The sequence below is a fragment of the Lissotriton helveticus genome, chromosome 7 (assembly GCF_964261635.1).
Source record: "Lissotriton helveticus chromosome 7, aLisHel1.1, whole genome shotgun sequence".
Classification (NCBI taxonomy): Eukaryota; Metazoa; Chordata; class Amphibia; order Caudata; family Salamandridae; genus Lissotriton; species Lissotriton helveticus.
Genome location: NC_136068.1, coordinates 1,189,407,148 through 1,189,429,660, shown reverse-complemented (window position 1 = coordinate 1,189,429,660; position 22,513 = coordinate 1,189,407,148). Strand labels below are relative to the sequence as shown.

General features: G+C 44.1%; 1 protein-coding gene across 1 annotated transcript in view; it reads right to left on the bottom strand.

The window, feature by feature from the left end:
- The window catches only part of POLG2 (DNA polymerase gamma 2, accessory subunit), a 378,043-nt gene that overhangs the window by 252,955 nt on the left and 102,575 nt on the right, over nucleotides 1-22,513 (bottom strand). The window contains exons 3-4 of the mRNA XM_078654341.1: nucleotides 8,693-8,825; nucleotides 8,451-8,556 (exon numbers count right to left, since the gene is read on the bottom strand). Coding sequence (XP_078510467.1) covers nucleotides 8,451-8,556; nucleotides 8,693-8,825 — 239 coding nt within the window. The remainder of the gene's footprint in view (nucleotides 1-8,450; nucleotides 8,557-8,692; nucleotides 8,826-22,513) is intronic.

Sequence of the window (22,513 nt, the reverse complement as noted above, 5' to 3'; positions counted from 1 at the left end):
TGCAGACGTCCGAGACAATGCTGAGAAAGGAAAGAGCGGGGGCAATATAAAGAGGAGTGGAGTGTGCTGATGTAGAGGGTGAGTACAAGAGCTAACCACGAGTAAGGGTTGACACTATACATGAGTCATGTGTAAGGGAGGTGGTGGCAAAGGCAGCATTCGTATGAAAGGCTTTTCCGCTTTGCGTTGTAAAAGATCTTATTTTACGATGCACTTTCATAGGACCTGCAGCCGCAATATATAATGTGGTTCTAAAGCTGAAATATAACTAAAGTCGGTACGATGAACCCACTGAGAGCAAAGCCCTGTGCCCCCTCGGATCTTCACAACCCTTCCCTGGCTTCTGAACCGTTTACAGTCACAACTCCTTGCTTCCTTTCACCTTGTGTGTGCCTCGGGACAAGATGGCAGCGCGCTGGCATCCCTCTTCTAAGTTCACTTGCACTCACGATATGACAGGACACACATAGAAAAGTTAATTTTGCATTGCGTATGGATATCGCTGCCTAAATATTTGGCATTGAATGTAATTTATATGGACAAAACTTGCAATCGCTGTATATCATTATCAGATTAATATGGTGTTCTGTGATGGGTGTGAAATGCAAGTTTTTTTTTAACGTATCAGTGTGGCAGGAGATAGAAGGTCGGGCATGTCCACAAATTGCATTTGTTACACCCAATAACCCCTTAAGTCTGAATACATAGTTAGAACAATACATTTGTGCCGCTATAGTGCTATGTCAATGGTTTGTCAGTTTGTGTTTCTGATATTAAAAACCCGGACACAAATTAGCTTGTCTGCAGGTATGTGGCAGCAAAAATGGTTATTGTCAAATTGACTTTGGGAAGACTGAGCCAGTCTTGCAGTGATTCGAACATCTAACTCACTGATCACTGCAACATTCGCTCAACCCCCTGAACTAATGGGTGGTGCATGCTTTTTGCCCTGAGTTTCACTCTTTTCAAGTCAGCAGGTGCATGCATGGCTGCACAAAAGTGGCAGGAGAGGATGCACACATTTCTTTTTCAAATATGCTTGAGAATGCACCATTTGCTCCACCTTTTTCCAAATTTGCTAATGGGACTTCCCGAATCCCCCATATAATGGACGGGCTCGCTCACTCCGCTTGTCCGCCACCGAGCACTTATCCCAAACATTTACGCCTCACCACTTTCAAATGTCACCAGCCGCCCCTGAATTCAAGGTTCCTTGTAAATCACACAGATTGGAAAATAAATGCAAACGTGTTCAATAATCTAGAGTTTCTATGATGTCCCCTAGAAGTAGACCTCTTCGTGAGCAGACTCATGTCCCAACTTCCCAGATACTTCAGCTGGATGCCAGACCCCGATGCTCTGGCAGTGAACGCCTTTCTCCAACATTGGAAGGAAATTCGGGGATATGCCTTTCCCCCCTTTACAATGATCCAACGCGTCCTTCAGAAGTTGAGGACAGAACAATCATCAATAGACCTAATAACTCCCTTTTGGCCATCCCAAGCCTGGTTCCCAATGACCTTGGAATTAGCTTATGAAATACCCTTTCTGCTCCCAGTTTCACCAGGACTCCTAAGAGACATAGATGGTTTGGATCACCCGCTTCTTTTGAACGGGACTTTGAACCTTCTTGCCTGGAAAGTGTCAGGCGAGCCAATGAAATCTCGGGGTTTTCGGGACACAGGCTTCTTCTCGCCTCCAAGAATCTTGGTACACACTATAGATACAACAGCATCTGGAAAAGATGGGTTTGTTGGTGCCTGGAAAGGAACCTGGATTCCGTGGAGGCTCCTGTTGGGCATGTAGCCAATTTTCTTGTTGAACAATTTGAAAGAGGTCTTTCCTATAGGTCAATTAACTGTTATAGATCAGCCATTTCTGCGGGTCACCCGGTAGAACTATCGGGAAGAACTCTATAGTTTGCAGAATTATGAAAACCATCAGGCTTAAAAGACCTCCCAAACCTAAATATGACACCCTATGGGACGTTAAATTGCTACTTGACCTTTTTTGAAACTGGCTGAATAATAACTTAGATAATAAAAGACTCTCCATTGAACTAGCTTCTCTTCTATGTCTAATGTCCTGCTGTAGAGTTTCGGAAGTTAAGGCATTGGAAATATCCAACAGATCTTATGACGCCTTCGGCATCAGATTTGAAATTATCAAGAGAACTAAAATGATCTTAGATATGATTTTTTACCCTAGGTTTGACGCTTGTAAAAAATGGTGGATTGCATGAAGGAATATGATTCTAGGATGGACCTTCATCGCACCTCTGGGGTAAACCAACTCCTATATCCTTTGTTATGCCCTTCAAACCTGTTTCTTCTTCTTCCACAGCTAGATGGGTTCAACTGGCTATGCAATTGGCAGGCATTGATCTCCATATGTTTCAGGCACACTCCTTAAGAGGAGCTATGGCTAGCCAGCCCCTTTGGAAAGGAGGTAAGTTGGATGATATTCTCAAAGCAGCAGACAGGTCACTTTCCTATACCTTTGCAAAACATTACTGCAAACCTGTCGAACACATGTCTGATGCAGTTTTACTTGACTACCAACATGCAATGTATCATCGGGTCTTGCAATGAAATTGCGATTCTCCTATTACCATGACCAGAGAATCTGGATTTCATTAAAGACACGGAGGCTAACATTATCCCAACCCGCCCTCCAGGGAGTGGATTTTAATATCTCTTTGACTTACTGCACTCTTCTTGTTCTAAGAACTTGTTATGTCTAATGTTTTGTTCAAAATAGAATATAACTCTGTTTCTAATCTGTATTTTGCCTTAATATGTGTATTATCAATTACCACCGATTCTTTATTATCAATTACCACCAATTCTTTCCCCCCCTTTACACAAGGCGTTAATTACTAACATTTTGTCCTTTTTTTAGATAATTTGTCTTGGTTGGCTCCTCATCATGATTCGTTGTAAGCACCTCTCGACTGCAAACAACTCTCTACTTCTCGATTTCTTCCGCTTGGAGTCCCTCACGGTTTCAAGGAGAGGTCTTTCCCTTCATTATGCCATCTCTTGGACTTTGTTGCCTTTGAAAGAACTTTACCTTTTTGCTCTCATTGCATTTAAAAGAGGCATATCTGTGTGTTGCTGTTGCCAACGTTACATTTGTACATTCTAGAGCTTTGCTTGATGATATAACTTTAAAATTGCTGTGCTTGAAGTTGCATTTAAAGAATAATGCATAATGTTAGCCTCCGTGTCTTTAATGAAATCCAGATTCTCTGATCAGGGTAATAGGAGAATCATAATTTTCTGTGGAAGGCACTATAGCCGAACAATGCACTTTCTACCTCCTACTTTGCCAAGAAATCCTGTATTCACATTTCCCCAAAACCTTTGAGCCATAAAGAGCTGTAGACATTACTCTAACCTAGTATTCTTTAAAGGATAACAAGATGGCTCAATCACCAAAGACCGTGCACTTTGTTATGGCACCAATCCTACTAGTCATCATGAGAGGGCATTTGTGAATTCATTTGTTGTTTTGTTGGTACACTATCAGATAAGCAAAAGTGGTATTCTTAACAGTAATACTTTTAGTAATGTTAATGCAGTAGATTCTATTTAGAAGTATGTCGCAATTGTTTTCTATATGACAAAACCAATTGAGGAATTTGGGAATATTTTCTTATTATTCACAGGTATGTAGTACCACACGTACCATAATATGGGATTAATCTCTGTTTGGTGGATACTAGCATTTGGTAAATGAATTTTACTGAATGCATTTTCCTCTCTTCCTTAAAAATGTACCTCTTTTAAGCAACATTCCATCCCTTCATGTGCAAAGGTTTGCGACACAGAGTTCAAGTGGTCTAGCCTATACATGGTTGATATTAGACTCCTAGGGCATGTGAAGGATCATAGGAGCCTCATGATTACTGTCATGGCCATTCCTGTCCCATGTGGACTCTTGAATTCATGACACAATGTTTTATGAAAGTGGCCCGCACTCACATCTTCTCGCCTAAAAAAATCCAACTTACACCCTTCGAAGGATTTAAACTGTTCTTTTACAAATAGGTCTCAAATTACTTTGCACTCTCCCCTTCTTCATTCCTTCAAGGTCATGCCATCTAGCGACGTTGTAAAACCTGGATTTATATGGATTAGCAGGAACAGTGCAGGGTAGTCCTGCAGGCACCTACTTTTCCTTGACCCTTCCCGAGAAGGCACAGGGTAAAGAACCTCAGGAACTCCAATTCTGACTAAGGCAATCACCTCATGCCTAATGGATTTCCTGGGTATGCATCATAATGAATTGTCAAAATGCTGAGTAGCACTCACATGTTGCATTTGATTTTCCAAGTACAGCTCTTTTCTACTAGGCCCCATGTGAATATCTTTCCAGAAACTGGTAGGTAAGTTGTAAAGAATTCTTTCTTGAAACATATGTTTTGTCAGAGAACCCTCCTTCCAGGTATTATTACTTCATGCCACCAATTAAACTATGGTGGTCTAGGTGAGGTATTTTCCTCAATGGTTAACTTTGTATCCTCGATTTAAGGACCCAGTCTTTATTTCAGCTTTCTTCTGTGTCTTTAAACTACTCTCCACCCTGAGTAGGAGAGAGGCAGCAGCGAGGACATCTTGCTTGATTCTAGATGTCTTCTCGCCACACGAAATTCCTTTTCTTCTTCCTATTACTATGACCCCCACTGAATGGAACACCTAGCTGGAAAGGCAGCAGTCAAGAGAGTCTGCTAGATTCCTGGTCCGTTTGCACTACCTAGCATCCCTGTTCCCCCCTCCTACCCTGGTTACTACCGAAATAAATGTGCCGAGAAGGCAGACAGGACCCCTTTACTGGATTCCAAATCTGTTGCCTCCACTCAGTATCCTCTTTTCTCCCTCCCTCCTAATGAAGAGAACGTGTGCCTGAGAAGGCAGAAGTCATAGACATTGCTGGATTCCATGTTTGTTCTTCTGCCTTCCTCTAGCTTTCTCTTTATATAGGAAAATGGGCAGGTCCATAAACCGGTCCTTTCTTCTGAGATTCACTGCCTGGAGGGTGTGCTTAATGGCAACCACAGAGAGCCCAACCATTAAGAATGACAATCTCTGAATCATGCCTTTGTGGGATCCTGCTCTACCTGGCCCCCCTGCTCCTCTGTGCGGATTGGTTTCCTCAGCTGGCTCACATCCCTTCCACAGCATTTACCCTCCACAATGCACATCTTGGGACATTCTATAGGGGTCTGCATAGAACCCATGGGGACAGTTATGTTAAGGACACTTTTTTTAATAAAGGGTTACTGGTGAAGGGGAATACATATGTGTGTAGTTTTGCCCACTGTTGTGAGAGTGGTGACCTTTTCATTGTTCCTCAGTCACTACTGTCACCTCTGCAATTAGCATTCCTACCTTTTTTTGTGATTGTAGGACATCATAGATTGAGTGCCTTGTTTTTGGGAAAGACTTTGAATACCTTACGATACGTAAGGATCATAGAGCTTGGCCTAAAATGTGAGCTACAGCAGAAAAAGACCACGGATTTGATAAAAACATCTTCAACATGGAGAGTTTTACTGGCATTGTGCTTAACAGCAATGATTCTCAACTGGTTCCGAGGAAATGTAAGCTTTCTACAAATGCAATGAGAATAAACAACAGTAAAAGAGGAAGTGCGGATAGCAACATCAAGAGAGAATATTTTATTATCATAGTGCTACTGGTTTGAGTCTCTTTGAAGTGCTAAAAGGAAAGGACGGTAACACAATTTGTTCAGATTGTTTGCGGAGTGCAAGCATAAAGTAAAATGCATAAAATATTGGAGCTGTAAAGAAAATTAAATACTATTATGGCAGATATACTGCATAAAGAAGGCAAAAAGTACATCATGTTAATTGAGGAAAAATAGAAATACCTGAAAAAACATAAGAATGTTTAGGGGTCATACCAAGTTCTCTGGATCTATACTCGTTGAGTTATTTCTAAATGCATTAGAAAATCAGAATAGAAAGAATAAAATACAAACTGTATTTGTGAACTTTAACGTAAAGATCACTTTTTCCATCCAGAATCCATTCAAGAGTTGCCTTCTGAAAACATGATATGGATACATTGGAAGTGAAAAGTAACAGCCAACTAGCAGTTTATTCAAACAACTTTGCTGGATAATTTTGTTTTAGGTTCTCTTCCTAGATGAATTTTCATGTTTTGTACTGATGTGGTTATCACTAATTTTTTAAAAAAAAGTTTCATAAAGGAAAGGAGATGTATGAATACTAGGATATCTTGCGTGTGAAAGAAAGTGCTTGCGAAGGTGTATGCATGTGTGTTGTTGTATGTGTAACTGTGCAGAGTCATGATGGCTACACAATGTCGTATCGCTTTGGAGTTCGACTGTCCATTTAATGTCAGTACAGCTTACCTTCCTAAAATCTACTGATAAATAAGATGCCATGAAATCTGAATAAATTCTATTTCAATTCAGACTCAATTGATTACTGACAGTTGCTTCCTTATCTTGTTGGAACAAGGGTCGAGTCACAGATTTTTTTTAGCACATCGGCATGCAGACAGGTGTGTGAGGATGAAGGTCCATGCCTTGCTGACATAATCAGAATTGGTGAGATTTTGCCCTCATTATGCAAATTTGCTCATGTAGAAATTTCACAAATATGGGTTTGAGGTTGCTTTAGGGTGGGTGGGTGCATCCATTAAGTTTGTTGACCAGTGACAAATTCAAAAGTTAATGAATTTTCAGCTTTTTTAGCTAGTGTCCCAACTACTTAAAACAGTTTTAGACTTACTCCTGCCAAAGGCAGGCGTATATCTGTTTTGAAGGTGGGAATGGAAATATAATCCCTGATAATTGATGGGTTTATAGGTGAGTGGGCCCAAAAAATGTTACATACAAATGCATGTTAGCTCAATTCCCACATGCAGATGTGTACATTTATATAAGGTTAATGCCTTTAAAGGTTTTATGCAAAGTGCTGTGTGGATCAAGCCCTAGGTAGTAAATTTATATTGAATAAATACTACTCTTTTGCAGAAGCGGTAATGGAACGTGACTGCACTTAAATTATGACAGAATAAATCTATGAAGGAGAGGGACACACAGTATTTGGTCATAGTTTCTTGAAAAGATTGCAACTAGTCACTCGTCTTGCAATCCTGACCATCCGCTATATGTATCAAGCTATTTAGCATTCGCAAAGGCCGAAATTCTGCGAATTTCGGCCTTTGCGAATGCTAAATAGACAAATGGAATGTATCAAACAAGTTTGATGCAAAATAAGGATTAGCAAAATTTGCTAATCCTTATTTTGCGATTGCACTTAAGGAATTGCAAATTTTGCGATTCCTTAAATGCAATGTATCAAACAAATAAAATGCAAAAAATGCCATTAAGGAGTAGCAAATTACCACCAACTTCTAGTTGGTGGTAATTTGCGAATTCTTATCAAAAATCATTTTTGATAAAAACCAAAGGTGCCATATGACGCCCATACATGCCCTTAGGGCATGTATGTGCGCCATATGCCCCCAAATGTCTTTTTCAGGGGTGCAGCAGGGTGTTCTTGAGACACCCCTGCACCCTTGGAAACATCCCTAATTTGCGATCAGCAAAGTGCTAATTGCAAATTGCACTTTCATTCCTATGGGCCTCCTGGCCCATGGAAATGAAGGGGTAATTTGCGATTGACAATTTGCTAATCTCAAATTAAGGAATGCTAAGGAATCGCTATTGGAAAGCGATTTTGTACATACATACCGTTTTGCATTTCCTAAATAGCGATTCCTTAAAATTCGCTATTTAGGAAATGCAAAATGGTTTGTTGATACATATAGCGGCATATTCCTCAAATTGTTGTCTTGGGGGAGCCAGCCTTATCAGTAGGAGTGAGCAGAACTCGCAGAGTTTAACTCCGCGGAATCACATGAAAAGTCTGCGAGATTCCACAAAGTTCCCTGAAAGGGCGGAAATCGGCACGTTGCGAAGCTGGCACTGATTTTTTGCACATGGAGCTTGTCTCACGCTGAAAAATCAGTGCGAACTGCACCACGCATAGAACCAGAGGGCTCTGCTTCTTCAGTCGGTTTTGCTGCCGCTCGAGTTGATCTTCTACTCGAGCAGAAGCTTTCTCACGGCGAATGTTAGTGAGTGCTCGCGACCGCCTGTGTTCAGAAAATCTCGCTGGGTGCCCTTCTAGCACCCGTCAATCCCGCTCGGGGACTACCAATTCTCACTCACCAATTTACTGTTGGTGAGCCGTGCAAGGGGAAAAAACCCTACCATGCAGCGGTTGGCGGAATTTGGCCGGAACTCAGCGTTACATGCGTGATGCGGAGGAGCCAAACTCTGCCAACTCCTCCTGTGGAGCAGAATTTATCGCCCGCCCCTACACATCATGCTAGAGGGAGAAACACCAGCTTCCCGAAACACGGCGACAACACACTCTAAAAATGTACCTTTCTCCACCAAAGAAGTCGCTGACGCAGCCAGTAGTCGAGCCACTGTCCTGATGTTCGTGCAGAGCTAAACCAGACAAGTGAACAAACTGTTCTTTCTCCTGTTCTTTAAAAAACACACAGAAAATTAATCAAGAAAGGAACACTTATAAATTCTAAAAACACAATCACAGTTTTGATGTTCTGCGGTACGATGTCATAACATTGAGAACTTCTGAAGCCAAAGCAAGGCATTTGTTTACCTCGTGGAGTGGTTGCCATTTTGACACAAAGAAGAATCGGGAACAGGATGGAAGCATACTCCAACCTCAGCAAGACCGAAAGGCAGTCGTCTGTTCACCAAGTCTAAGCACTGAACATATTGTTGCAAAGCACCTGAAAGAGAAAAAGCCATTATATTCACTTTTCTGTCCATGCAGCATTTCATGACACCTGAACAGTAGGATGAGGCTAGTAGAACAGCGAGCTGCGAAACAATTACAGACGGCACTCACAGCTCAATGTTACACCGAAGCAAAGTTCTACATAACTCACACCAACTTAGGGAAAGTTTAGGTACATTCACAGAAGTGTGTTCCTTACAGCTAATGACTGCTATTAATCTCTGTAGCCCTAACAATAAACCCGAGTGGCAATTAGTGGATGTATTACTTAATTTTCTCCACATATAACTTTCACAAAAATGCTGTGAATTACGGTGGGCAGCTATCTGCATGAAAACTGTACGCAAGGTACGTACAAAGATCCCACAAAATATCTGCTCATTGTACTCAGCAATCATGTGTATACGAACTCTATGTAAGGTTTGCCCACAAAAATTATGTAAGCTACTTGCTCAATGCATTGAGTGTTTGTCTGAAGGAAAATGCTACTTAAAGCATGCCCTTGGATTCCAAACTCAAGCAAAATACTTGCTCAAATTGGTTGTCTGCATGAAAACTGCATTCTAGCTATGCCTGGGGTAGAAATATTAAAGGCGATATCTCCTCAATATATAGAGTACTTGTTTGCCAGACATTTTCTACTCAAAACTGTCTCCTGCTTGAACGATTTCGTGATAAGTTGCTATTGGGCCACTAAAATGTTGATTAGTTCTCTGTAGGCCTATTCTGTCTGTAAAAAAATAACTTGTAAATAACACAATAATAAAGAAAGAAATGTAGGGAAAGAGCTGTCAAACGAGCCAGTTGCAGTGAAAAGACAAAAGAAAGAAAAATTATGAAAACAAGTAAAAGGAAAAAAGACAAAGCAAGCAGGATGGAGAAAGGTAACAAAGAAAAAGTAAGAAAGTAAAAAAGATAGTTGACAAAGGTGGGAAACAAACTGAAAAGGGGAGGAAAATGAAGGAAAGAATGACACACGTAAAGAGGAAGGGAAGATGGAGTGAAAAGCAAAAAGGGTGAAAAGGCCAAAGGAAATGGTGGCAAAAATATGATGGGAGCTATCGGCTTGATTGGTGTGCAGGGAAATGTTATGCTAGATGTCACAGGTCTGGTGTGTTTATTATAAAACGTTATTACAAGGGCAGTGGGTTTCGATTATGTATTGTGAAAAACACATGGTTAAGACAATAGGCTTGTAACAGGGGATAGCGCTCACATTATTTTACAGGCCACAGAAAGGTATTTGGCTATAAATAAACAGATGACTATAGAAGGCAAGGGTGTTGGTCACCCACTCTGACTAACCCTGGGAGCTAAATTTCACTGTGATGATTTTATTTTATTTTTTATTGGAAAAAATTAACAGCATCATCAATTTCATCTCAAAATACATAATTCATATTTCTGGTTCATACAAATTATTCCTAAAACATCTTAATTAATAAACTTCTCTTGAACATCACGCCGTTAAAAATTCATGCTGTTTCTTCTAAATAATTCAAAATATAATAAAATACTTCATACTAAAGCATTACCGACTCTCAAATAATCATAAATAGTATACATAAGATGTCCCAGTATAACCAATTGGCCATGCTATCTAATCTAAGCTAAGCTACTGAATTGTTAAAATAATATCTACAGCAAGACTTAATTTGTTACTTCTTACTCTAAACCCGATACCCTCTGTCAACTTGACCAGATTTAGTTAAAACGCTTAATAGCACTTACTCTCTTTGCATACGGAAACTCGTGGCTTATTTATTGATTTATTTCGGAGGTTTATATAGCACTAGCCAGACCCGGAGGTATCGGAGCGCTTTACAATATTTACAACAATAACAGTCTAATATAACAAAGAGTGTCCGAGAAAACACAGTGATTCCAAGGTGGTTCATTAATCAGTATAAGTCCAGTAGCATTCAATTGCGAGTTGTAAAGTTTGTGGTAAAATTAGTGGGGAGTACTGTGCAGGACAGGAGGAAGTTGTTGTAAGGAGTGATCTTTTCGTAGTCACGGGGTCCTCTGTCTTGAGGCAGAGTATTCATGTAGGTCCGTTGTCACTTCGTGAGGTCTCGATTGAGGAAGAGCGCTTTGAGCTGGCTCTTGAATGCTTTGAAGGAGGGGTTAGTCCTGATATGTATAGGGATGGCATTCCAAATTCTGGGTGCATTTCCGGAGAAGGACCTAGATAAGGTCTTTTGTTTGCAGGTTTTCGGGGGGATGAATGGCAGAGAGTTGGTGCTTCTGAGGTTTCTTGTCTGACCCGCTTTTTTGAGTTTGGCAGCTAGATACGTGGGTTTGCCAGTGTGCAGAGCTTTGTGTGTGAGACAAGCAGTTCTGAAGTTGGCCCGCATTTCTATTGGGAGCCACTTAAGCCCTTTTAGAGCGGGGGAGATGTGTTTGTATTTCTTTACTCCTGTCACCATTCTGGCTGCTGCATTTAGGGTTGTTCTGAGAGGAGCAATGTGCAGTTTAGCCGTGCCTGTGAGGGTGGTGATCCCATAGTCTAATCTGGATAGAACAAGGGATTGCGTGACTTGCTTAAGGTCAGTTGGTGGGATGAAGGGCTTGATTTTGTTCAGTAGTTTTAAGTTGAAGAAGGCACATCTTGCGGTGTTCTTGATGTGTTTGATCATATCCAGGTTGGGGTTTAAAGTGATACCCAATGACTTCACTGAGTCTGCTGGGATGAGGGTACAGTCGAGAGCATCAATAGACTTTATCCATTCCGTGATTTGGGGGGTTTGTTCTCTGTTGGCTATGAGGAGGATTTCCGTTTTGCCTTGGTTTAGTTTCAGATGGTTTAGGGACAGCCACTTTTGGACTTCTATTAGGGTGTTATTTAGTCTTTGCATGTCTGCTATGGAGGAGGTTTCTAGGTAGATCTGGGTGTCGTAGGCATAGAGGTGGAAGGGAATATTGGCTTTTTTTGAGGATGATGGTGAGTGGCTTTATGTAAATGTTGAATAGTGCGGGTTAAAGAACTGAGTCTTGGGGAACACCTCTGATTATAGGGTGTAAGTCGGACGTGAAGTTTCCGATTTTTATTCTTTGGGAGCGTTTTGCAAGAAGGAGGTGAACCATTGTGAGACCACCCCTTTTGCTCCTACCCTTTCTTGGAGAACGTTGATGAGTAGTTTGTGGTCAACTGTGTCAAAGGCCACCAAGAGGTCAAGGAGTATGAGTAGACAGCAGCGGTCCTTGTCCAGTGATGTGTGCACATCATCTATGACATTTAAGATGGCAGTCTCTGTGCTGCATCCTTTTCTGAAGCCAGATTGGTGAGGGTCGAGGAGGTTGTTATTGGCCATGTGGTGGGTGAGTTGACGGAGAACACATTTTCCTAGTAATTTTGCTAGGAAAGGAAGATTGGAGACAGGCCTGCAGTTGTTGAGATCGTTAGGGTCGGCATCTCCTTTTTTAGGTCGAGCGACCTGTCTCAATGCGCATGCTCATTGAGCGGAGCGAGAGATAAAGGCGCTTAAACAGAGCTTACTGAGATCGGGCGATTCCATGCAGTGCCCGTGAAAAGGAGCTCAATGCGCAAGCGCATTGACATAGAAAAGCGCGTGCACAGGAAAGACAGCCATCTGCTGCCAGCAGCTGCACTTCAAAGGGATCATTTCGCACTCTCAGGCATTTCTCCTCCCTAATTTATTCACTGCCGACGGCCAGCCGTACTTTCACTTTGACGGCGCCAGGCCGTCTCTTGTTGTCTATATCTCTCTCATGTTTTCTCTCGTCCCTTCTTTCTGCTCATCCTTTCTTCCTCTTTGGCCTCCCCGTTGCTCTCTTCTCCTATTTCTCCTTACTCTATTTTTCACCTGTCCCTATCTCTTATCTGCCCGTTCTTTCTTTTTGTCTCCCAGACGGATGCTGTCCGATCCGCCTCAGCCTTCTAGCAAATGTCACTCAAAGTACGGCCACTCTGGATTGCTCGCATAGAACTCCGCCCTCTTCTTCCGGCTAATGCTACTATGTCCAATCTCACGCTCACCATCTCCCCTGAAGGCTGCTCCTCCCTGTACCGCCCGCCTAATCTCAACAGAGCTGTCATGCCCTCCACAGACTGCAGCTGGTATCCTGTATCTGCTTGCTTCTGGGTTTCGTTCTCCGATCTTCACCGGTCTTGCCTATTCCCTCTCCTCCCTACTCTTTCTAGCAGTTTTTGCCTCACTCTGTCAGTGCCTCTTACTTTCTCTGTGTGGCCACTGTTTCTTTCCACTTCAACTCTTCGCTACTTCCCTCTTTGTGTTTTACACTCCCATTTCTTCTAATCTGCTGCCATATACATTTGCTCCACCCTGCGTTCAGCCTCTGTCGTCTCCTTTCACCGCTACCTGCGCCCCGCCCCCTTGTACACAGTGCGCTTGCACATTACAATTGTGTGCGTTAACAACTGTACCACCATCCCAGGAACGCATTTGGGTAAGACTGTTCCCTTAGTAAATCTGTTTCCGCCTCAAATAGCTTTGCTGACCTAAAATTGTTATATTTATCAGCCTTAAAAAATGTCGAAGGAGGCACAAGGAGAGTTATTTGCAAAGGACCAGCTTGCTGCCTGTTTCTTGAGTTGAATCAGGGTCAGTCGGGGACAACTACAGATACAAGAAATCCAAAACAAAACTGATACAGCATAAAATGGCTGCTGTGTGATGAAGTCTCCCATCGAAGTTTTGGACTATTTGTCTGTTTTCTGTGTCTCCTACCATGAGACTGTAGAAAGCAAATCTACCATTATGCTTATCTCGAAGCCTATAAAGGGGTAAACCCTTCCATTAGGTATCAAATGCAAAACAAGCATTGGCGTAGCCAATAGGTCTCGCCTTTGGAACCTTGTAAGTATTTAATTATGCAGCATAATATCCTTGGTGCAACATTAACTGTTGCATGGCTAATGTCCCAAAGGCGAGACCTATTGGCTATGCCAATGCTTGTTTATTAATGGTGTTACCTGGCCTATTTTGAGGTAGTCAGGCATTATTCTTTCCAGGGAGCTATTTATAATCTCCGTCCAGAGAGGGGCTAAGGAGTCTGAGTTTTTTTGCCAGTTGATCGGGGAGGGGGTCCTCAAGGTGTGATGAGGGCTTGGATTCGGTAGTTAGTTCAGTAATTTCCGTTTCAGTGGTGGGTACAAAGGTTACCCAGTTGTTGGTTGATTGGCTGGGTGGGTTTATGTGTTCTTTGATGAGTAGCGGGCCTTCCTTTGAGGGACGAGGGTGGTCCATAAGTGAGAGCTCAATCTTTAGTATTTTTTCGTTGAAGAAATTGGCAAATTTGTTACAGAGGTTTTTGGAGGCCGGAATTGCTGAGGGTGATGGTTTGGATGTTTGCTGTCTGATAATGTTGAAGAGTTCTTTGGGACGGTTTTTCGCATTATTCAGTGTGTCGCAAAAGGATTTTTTATGTGCGACGTGCTTATTGTATTTCCTACGTTTCTTTTTGAGTAGCTCGAGGTGGGTTGTAATGGGGTTGTTGTGCCAGAGTCTTTCAGCCGCTCTTAGTCGCCTTCTTTCCAGGTTTAGTTCGGAGTTGAACCATGATCTTGATGGTAGGGACTTGCTTTTTTTCTGTTTCAGGGGGGCTATTTTGTCCAGCATGTCAGTCAGAGCCTCATTGTATTGTGAGGTAAGTTCTACTGTGGACCTTTCTCCTACGTTGGAGGGGAAGAGTGTACTCAGTCTTTCTTCTAGTTCTCCTAAGAGGATCTGTTTCAGGTTTCTCGTCCAGTGAAATTGATCATTCACGCGAGGTGTTCGATGTGTTTTTTGATTGATGTGGAAGAGGATGAGAAGGTGGTCTGACCAGTCGACAGGGAGGGTGCGGTCGATGGTGACTGCATCTTCATGGGCTATGATGGCATCCAGGATCGAGTCTTTGTCGTGGGTTTGTTCAGTGCAGTGTTGGGTCAAGTTGTTATTGCGAAGGAGCTCATTTAAGGTTTGTATTTGAGGGCTGTTGGTCTCATTCCAGTGAAGGTTTAGGTCTCCTAGTATAAGGTTGTTCACGTTAGAGAGTGAGCAGTGTGAGATCAGGTCCGCCAACTGTTCACCGAATACAGTATTGTTGCCTGGTGGGCGGTAGATGAGGTGACAGTGACGCATTATGTTATCTGACGTTTTGATGGTGGCTATAAGGTACTCCAGTTTGTGATATTTGAAGGAGTCGGTTTCTGTTATAGAGACGTTCTTTTTATGTATGATGGCGGTCCCTCCACCTCGCTGGTTGTTCCTGTCCTTGTTGATTATAGAGAACCCCGGGGGTACGAGCATATCGAAGATAGGGGGAGAGGATTTGTTCAGCCATGTTTCTGTGATGAACGTGATGTCTATGTCATGTGTTAGGATGGTTTCTGCCAGTTCGGTTGCGTGTTTGTTCACAGATCTGCAGTTTATGAGCATGCAGTGAGTCACTTTCTTGTTGTTGAGTACCTCATTTGTGGGACCCCGAGGAATATTGGTGAGGTGGCTGGAGGTCTCGCTATTTTTGTAGTTGTAACTTCTCTACCAAATCCAGTGATTACTGGGATCACATAACTGGGGGTGATAGTTGGCGCTGCTTTATAGGATTCGGCGAGCTCCCATGCCTCTTGCATGGACATTACAGCGCTCGTCCTCTTGGGTCTATGTGGTTGGTTTCTAAGGGGAGTTGTCTTCCATCTGAGTCGTAGGTTTTTGTGGTGATATCTGTGTTTACTGGGAGTGCCAGGTGTGAGAGGGGTGGGCCCTGGGTGGAGGGGATGTTGCGGTTGGATAAGATTTTGTTAATATTCTGTGTGACTATTTCTAGTTGGTATTCTAGTCGAGCCAGTCTTTGGGTTGTGCTCAAGGAGGGACGAGTGGGGGAGTTTGCTCTCTGTGTGACCAGGGTCCGACCATTTGTGGTTGGGGGGTGTTTTTTTGTGTTCGGTAGTGGTAGCATTTCTGTGTGGGTGCTGTTCCCTGTGTTTCCGGTATCTGTATGGTTTATGGGGGTAATTACAGGTATCGGTTGTGGTGGAGTGTTTCGGAGATTGTGCGGTGAGTTCGCTGGGTTTAGTGCTGGAGGGGAGTTCGGGGTTGTTATCAGCGGTTCGATTTCTTCTTTAGTTACTGGTTGGGAGTGAAGGGAGGGGGGACACTGGAGGGGGGCTCAAGTTTGTCATCTTGGGTGGGCCTTGTGTTGGGTGTGTCTAAACGGGATGAATGTTGCGGGCTCGGGGAGGGGTTGAAGGGGATAGTGGGGCTGGGGGGCGGTAGATTGGCAGGGGGGGCTTGAGTGGGTGGATAGGTTAAGATGGTTTTCCCCGTATGTAGGGCTTGAGGATAGGGTTTCTTTCGCGTTAGACTGGGATAGATAGGTGAGGGCAAGACATAGCGTGGGGAAGAGTGAGTCGAAAGCCTCCAGGTTGTCATTGTTGGCTTGGATCAGGATTGTGCCATTGCTGTATATGGTCGCAAAGGTGTTTCCACTGCGTGTGTGGTGGTTGGGTATTAGTAACGTTAGTTTACAGCTGAGAGGGGTGGTGGTAGTTTTAGATATATGGAGGTGGGATCTGAGGATGGAGTTCCAACCCCTTGGATTCTGGGTGTGGAAAATAAAATCCATTTTCTGCAAGCCTTTTGAGGCGCAGTGGTATAAGTCCGCAATTAGGGATTCTTGGTGTGGTCTTATCAGCCTGTGTTTAAAATTTCTTTTCGCTTTAGGTGAGAGGTTGGGAGGGTACGTGATGGAAAAGGAGTTCCTGCCATGGGATTTTAAGCCATGTGCTGTGTTGGCTCGGAGGGGGGTTAGGCTGACCTGTGAACTATTTATTCTGTTCTGTGCGTGCATTGTTGTTCACTGGGGCCTAGGAGACAGGGAACTAGGAGCCTACTGAGCTAGACGATACATTTCGGGAGATGAGTGTGAACTCCTGTCTTGAGGTTTTTTGTTTTCAGTTGGGTTGGACTTGAGGGTGTGCTGTAAATTGGTGACAGATTCGTTCCAGACAGCTTCCTGGTAATTCCTTGAGCTTAGTTCGTTGAGGTGGTCATGAGGCTGTTTGAGTCACTCCGTTTGTAGCCTTGTTGGTAGTGTAGGTTATTTATGTTTACAGAGCCGGGGTAGTAAGCAGTTGATTCCAGGAAAGCTATTTAGTTCACAGGCGGGCATCTGGGCTTAGAATTCGTATTATTATGAAGATCTTACTGCCTGATTTTTAATTCTCAGATTGAGAAGCTCAGTCATTATGTGATTTCCACTGCCATACTATAGTTCTGCACTGCAGTCTATTTTTGTGAAATGACCCGGTTCTTTTTGCTTTGGAATTCTGGACCCTTAAGCTAGAGGTAGCAGTTATTAGTAATGGCTCATTTTTTCATGCTTGGTAGCAGGGCGAGATCTCCGGAGTTATTTGTCCCGAATTGACGCCATTTTGGGGTCAGGCTTTTGGGCTATTAAGCTTGTGGAGCTACGCGTTGTGGCTTCCCTTCCCTTTCATTTTGTTATGGTTGTTGTTTAGGACTCTCTTTGAATAACATCACAGGTGTCCGCTGAAGTCCCTAGGCATAACCGGGTTGTGGGATGGTTAAATGTCGGTGTGATTAGCTCCGTGTGGTCGCCATTTTGAGATCAGGCTTCCCAGATGACCCATTTGTGGTCTTGAATTTGTTTGTTTTGGCTAGATTGGTTTTATTACGGGGCGTATGCTGGCCGTTGGTTGCACTGGTAGTGGGGCTTGGTAGTGGGGCTTGATAGCGTGGCTCTGTCCATAGTTTTGTTAGAGACAGTAGCTGGGCTTGTAGATTAGCTGCCTCATTCGGTGGCCATCTTGGGGTCAGGCACCGGGGGCTCAGCGCTCATGCAAATGGAGCCGCGCCTCGGTTAAAGTCTTCCTTTGGGACCCCACTGTCGGACCTGTGCCCTTTGCCTCATAGTCACTCACCGATTCTTATGTGGAGTGGGAGACCGGAGGCATGAGTTTTCGGGGTCGGCGGCTCCTTCACGCAGGGGATCATTCGAGGGACGGTGATTTTGTCTATGGGAGCAGGAGACCAGAGGTTAACGTGAGCGGGGTCCGCAGCTCTCTTCTCCAGGAGGGAAAAGTTGCGATGGACGGCGTTACTTCTTCGCCCATTATCTAGTTGTCTGTGTGAGCGGCACCATCTGGAAGGGGCATACCTCTGTTAGTCATTTCTATGGCACCCTCTGTTCTCCGGGGGTCCAGTGTTGTCCAGTTTGGTTTGGGACCGACGGCGGTGTAATTCGCTGGTCGTTCCTCCGTGATGACTCTAGGCGACCAGGGGGAACGAGGTGCTGATCATCGGGCACTTTTGTCTTGCAGTGCACACACCCTTCGGGTCAAATTCGACTTCAGGCTTCTTGTTTTCATTATGGCCGATAAGTTCAGTTTTTTAGATTCTTTGTGTTTCTGTTCTTCTGGGGGTTGGAGACGAGGATTTACACTGTTTAGTGCTCCAGGCGCCTGGAGCTCCGGATCAGAGCTCCTTCCTCTCCGCCACTTTGTCCATCTTATTGCGCCAATGATTCATGGTTGGTATTTTAATAGACTTCCAATTTGCAGAGACTAATGATTTGGCTACCAGAAAGGCTATAATACAAATCTGCATCAATTCGGTGGATAAATTATGAGCAGTTGACGGGACACCAAAAAGGGCTCCCATCCGATCTGGTGGAATCACTCTTCCCACCCAATTACTTATTTCAGAAAAGATCCCTGTCCTGAAGTCATTCAATTTATGACAGATAAATATCAAATGAAGCCAATCACCAGAGAGATCTATATCTAAAACAAGAGGGATCTGCAGTATGGTAAAGGTTTTCGATTTTTGCTGGGGTGTAGTAGAGCATCCATTTACAATAAAAGCTCATAAGCTTAAAATTGGCCGCTTGAATAGCTTTTTTACTAAAACAATTATAATAACCCCATTATGGCTTTGTAATACGACAACCTGCAATATTGCTTACGCTATTAATAAGCTTTGATATTACTTCGAATCCTGAATGTTGATACAGAAGTCTGTACCAACTACTGATTCCCCTAAGCCGTGCAATGAAAAAAGCCTGTCCTATTTTCTCTGTCGTAGCATTAGGCTCAACCGAATTACATAAACAAACTTGTTTAATTTGATTATAGCTAAAAAAGGGTTGGACTCAATGATCTATGCTCACGAGTACGTTTTTTGCTAAGAAATAAAGTCATTATTATGAAAAATATCACCTAATGTACGAAATCCAATATTTGCCCAACAAGTTAGAATGGAGTGCCCCAAGCTCAAACCTAAACCAACACGTGCCTCGAGCTTCATCTGAGGGTGGTAAAATGGGATCCGATATTCTCGCCAACTATAATTGGTACGGTGTACTACTATTTGAGGGGTCTTCTAGCCAGGCCCTGCTGCCAACCTATGTGCATCGAACACCACACCACGCACAGCCGGCCTCGTGCAGGCAACCCTCTGCGTGACGTTACAAATGGTTGGTGAGTCAGTGGGTGAGAGGATGCATTTTTTTTTCCATTGAGCTCCGGACCCATGGATCAGTCGCAGATTTACAAGCAGGCCGCGCTGAGCACCACAGTGGACCTGGGAAGGATCCGCTTCCCTAGATATCTATATTTCTTTTTCCTTTAATATCTCCGAAACTACTGAACGGATTTACTACACCAAATAACAAAAAGACGTCTTTCTGGAACAAGATCTAGCTTCCTGACAAATTTGGTGTACTTGAATAGTTCGAGTGTAGACATGATCAAAATCCCATAGGAAATTTGCATGGGATAAACGAGTTTGACCATCCTCCCCCACTTGATGGATCACCTTGAAGCTTTCAAGACAGCAGATGAAAGTAATTAGCTGATAATCGTGAGGAAGGAGTGAGCAGTGTTAGGTGATCCATGAGAAGTGCACCTTGGAGAATGTGAGACTACAAGGGTTCCTGAGCCCTTTCTCCATCGGACGAAGATGAGGGTACCTAGGGACCTAGGAAAGTGCAGGATGACAAAGGTCAGCCCAAAATGAAAGTGACACTAATAGGGTTATATGCCACAATATGATCCTGTGTTCCATCCGGACGAATTCCACAGACTCTTGTGAGCCAAGAGGCAGAAACATGTTGACGGTCTAAGGTGGGACTGAGGTACTGGTTCCCTAGTCCCCACGCTGGTTTTTTATACCAAGTGATACTGGTCCCCTAGTTGCCATGCTGGTTTTTAATACCAAGGGATATCTCTTTCAAATTAAAAGGTAGCTTTGATGTATCACATTTTTTTCCTTTATATATTCACATCACAAGTTCAATAATTAGAAGTACCTCCTTTACTATAAAGTGCAGGACGCTCTTCATCAAACTGGGTTTTTGAAGAGCGAGGGGAGTCCTATTATGAAGCATGACACCTGGTGGTGTGTGAGAACATCCTGTCACAATTCTTTGTGTTTCCATAGATAGGCTTGAGATGGACAATCACGCTTAGAGGAATAAACAAACAATCACATGGCTGAACTTCTAGTGCTTGACATGTCATCAGGCACACGCACTTTCCCTCACCTGCTGCTGGGGCCCTGACGCTGCTCGTTCCCCCTGCCGCCGTAGTTTCCAGCTCCACGGACGCAGATGGGGGGAACTACAGCTCCCAGCAAGCCTTGGGTGAAGTTCCGGTCCCGCCCACACATCCACCGGATCAGCGCGCCCGGAGGCGCTCAAATTGAGGAAGCTCCCACGGAGGAGCGGGGGTCTTTATTGCCAACATTGGGCTGAGGAGGGGAGCAGGCACACGCACTTTCCCTCACCTGCTGCTGGGGCCCTGACGCTGCTCGTTCCCCCTGCCGCCGTAGTTTCCAGCTCCACGGACGCAGTTGGGGGGAACTACAGCTCCCAGCAAGCCTTGGGTGAAGTTCCGGTCCCGCCCACACATCCACCGTATCAGCGCGCCCGGAGGCGCTCAAATTGAGGAAGCTCCCACGGAGGAGCGGGGGTCTTTATTGCCAACATTGGGCTGAGGAGGGGAGCAGGCACACGCACTTTACCTCACCTGCTGCTGGGGCCCTGACGCTGCTCGTTCCCCCTGCCGCCGTAGTTTCCAGCTCCACGGACGCAGTTGGGGGGAACTACAGCTCCCAGCAAGCCTTGGGTGAAGTTCCGGTCCCGCCCACACATCCACCGGATCAGCGCGCCCGGAGGCGCTCAAATTGAGGAAGCTCCCTCCGCGTCGCGGACGCGCGCGGAAGCCGGGCTAAGCCCGGGCAAAGGGCGGGCCCTCTACGGCCCTCATCGGACTGAGGAGGACGGGGACGGGCCACCCCCATTGTCAGTTCAGAGGTAATTATCCGACTTGTACTTACTTCAACTATGCCTAAGTCCAAAACAGGGGATATGCCCGATAAAACACCGTACGACATATTTGCGCACTCTCCTTCCAGTTTTTCATGGCTGGAGGACTTAAATAGCCTGTGTAAGGTTAAGTACGTTCCAGCAGTATTTTCCCCCACGTTAAAATGCCGCAGCTTATCACCACGTCCAAGGGAGCTGGAATCCTTTCCGGATATTCAACATATACCTCCCAGGGCCACACCTGACAAACGGAAGTTCGATGGGGACAAAGTCAATGGGAGTCTTCCTAAAACACCCAAATTTGATAATCCTTCTTTAAGCCCTATACCATCTTTAATTAACTCATCCTTTATTTTGCCACCTGTTGTTAACCTGGACGACTCACCACCATCCTCCCATCAGGCTTTTCTGACTATGATCGAGCACCTGATCACATCTTTAATACACCCCTTGATGGACAAATTCACTACGTTGGGGGAGAAGCTGACGGGGTTGGAGAACTCTGTTGAATGTCTCCTGAACCACTCAACCCATGCTGCAACAACCCAATGCCCGCCGACAACTGCTCCTTCAAACCCATCTAATTTGATCACACCCTATGAAGCGGTCCCTATTCAATTGCCAACTCCAACCTCTTTGTTGCCCATTAATCTTAAAGCCCCACCGAAATTGTCAACAGCGCGTCAGATTCCATTTCAACATGTGCGTACCACCCATATTCATCTGCCTCCAGAAGCTGCCCCTTTTGTAATTGTTCTCTCGGGAGTGCCTGAACTAGTGAAAGGTAAAGCTGAGAGACAACATGAACTTATGAACAAAGTCAAGTTCTGGCTGTCCAAAAACAGACCCTTGCCCTACCATCTTGATGGCCGAATAATAAGTGTCCGGAGGGTGGGCTGGCTTGGTCCCCTTAAAAAGGACATCCAGGGCGATTTGATCTTAATACGATTTAGGAGCAGACATATTGTGCCATACATGCAGACATGGCTATCTCAAAATGGCGATGGACTCATTTCTACTTGGAATCTACATGATTTTTATCCTAACACGTCCTATATGCTTTCCCCTAGTCCCCGGGGCATTGACTACAATCTAGTGGGCAAAGGACCCCATTTAAGTAATGGCAGCAGTTTTTCAGTGGCTTTTAATTGTCCCAAACCGTTGTATAACAGTTTTATGCATTATAAATACTAGATCTTTTAGAACACTGTTACCTACAACGTTGCCTAAAGGTTTGTGTAAAGTATGCTTTACCTTTAACTGTGCAATTTAAGGTCATATTCCGCACAAGCACTTTCCTAGAAGTTATTCTTAATGTTCATAGAAGTATGGGATGCCCTTGACTTATTTGTAGTCTTAATGATTATT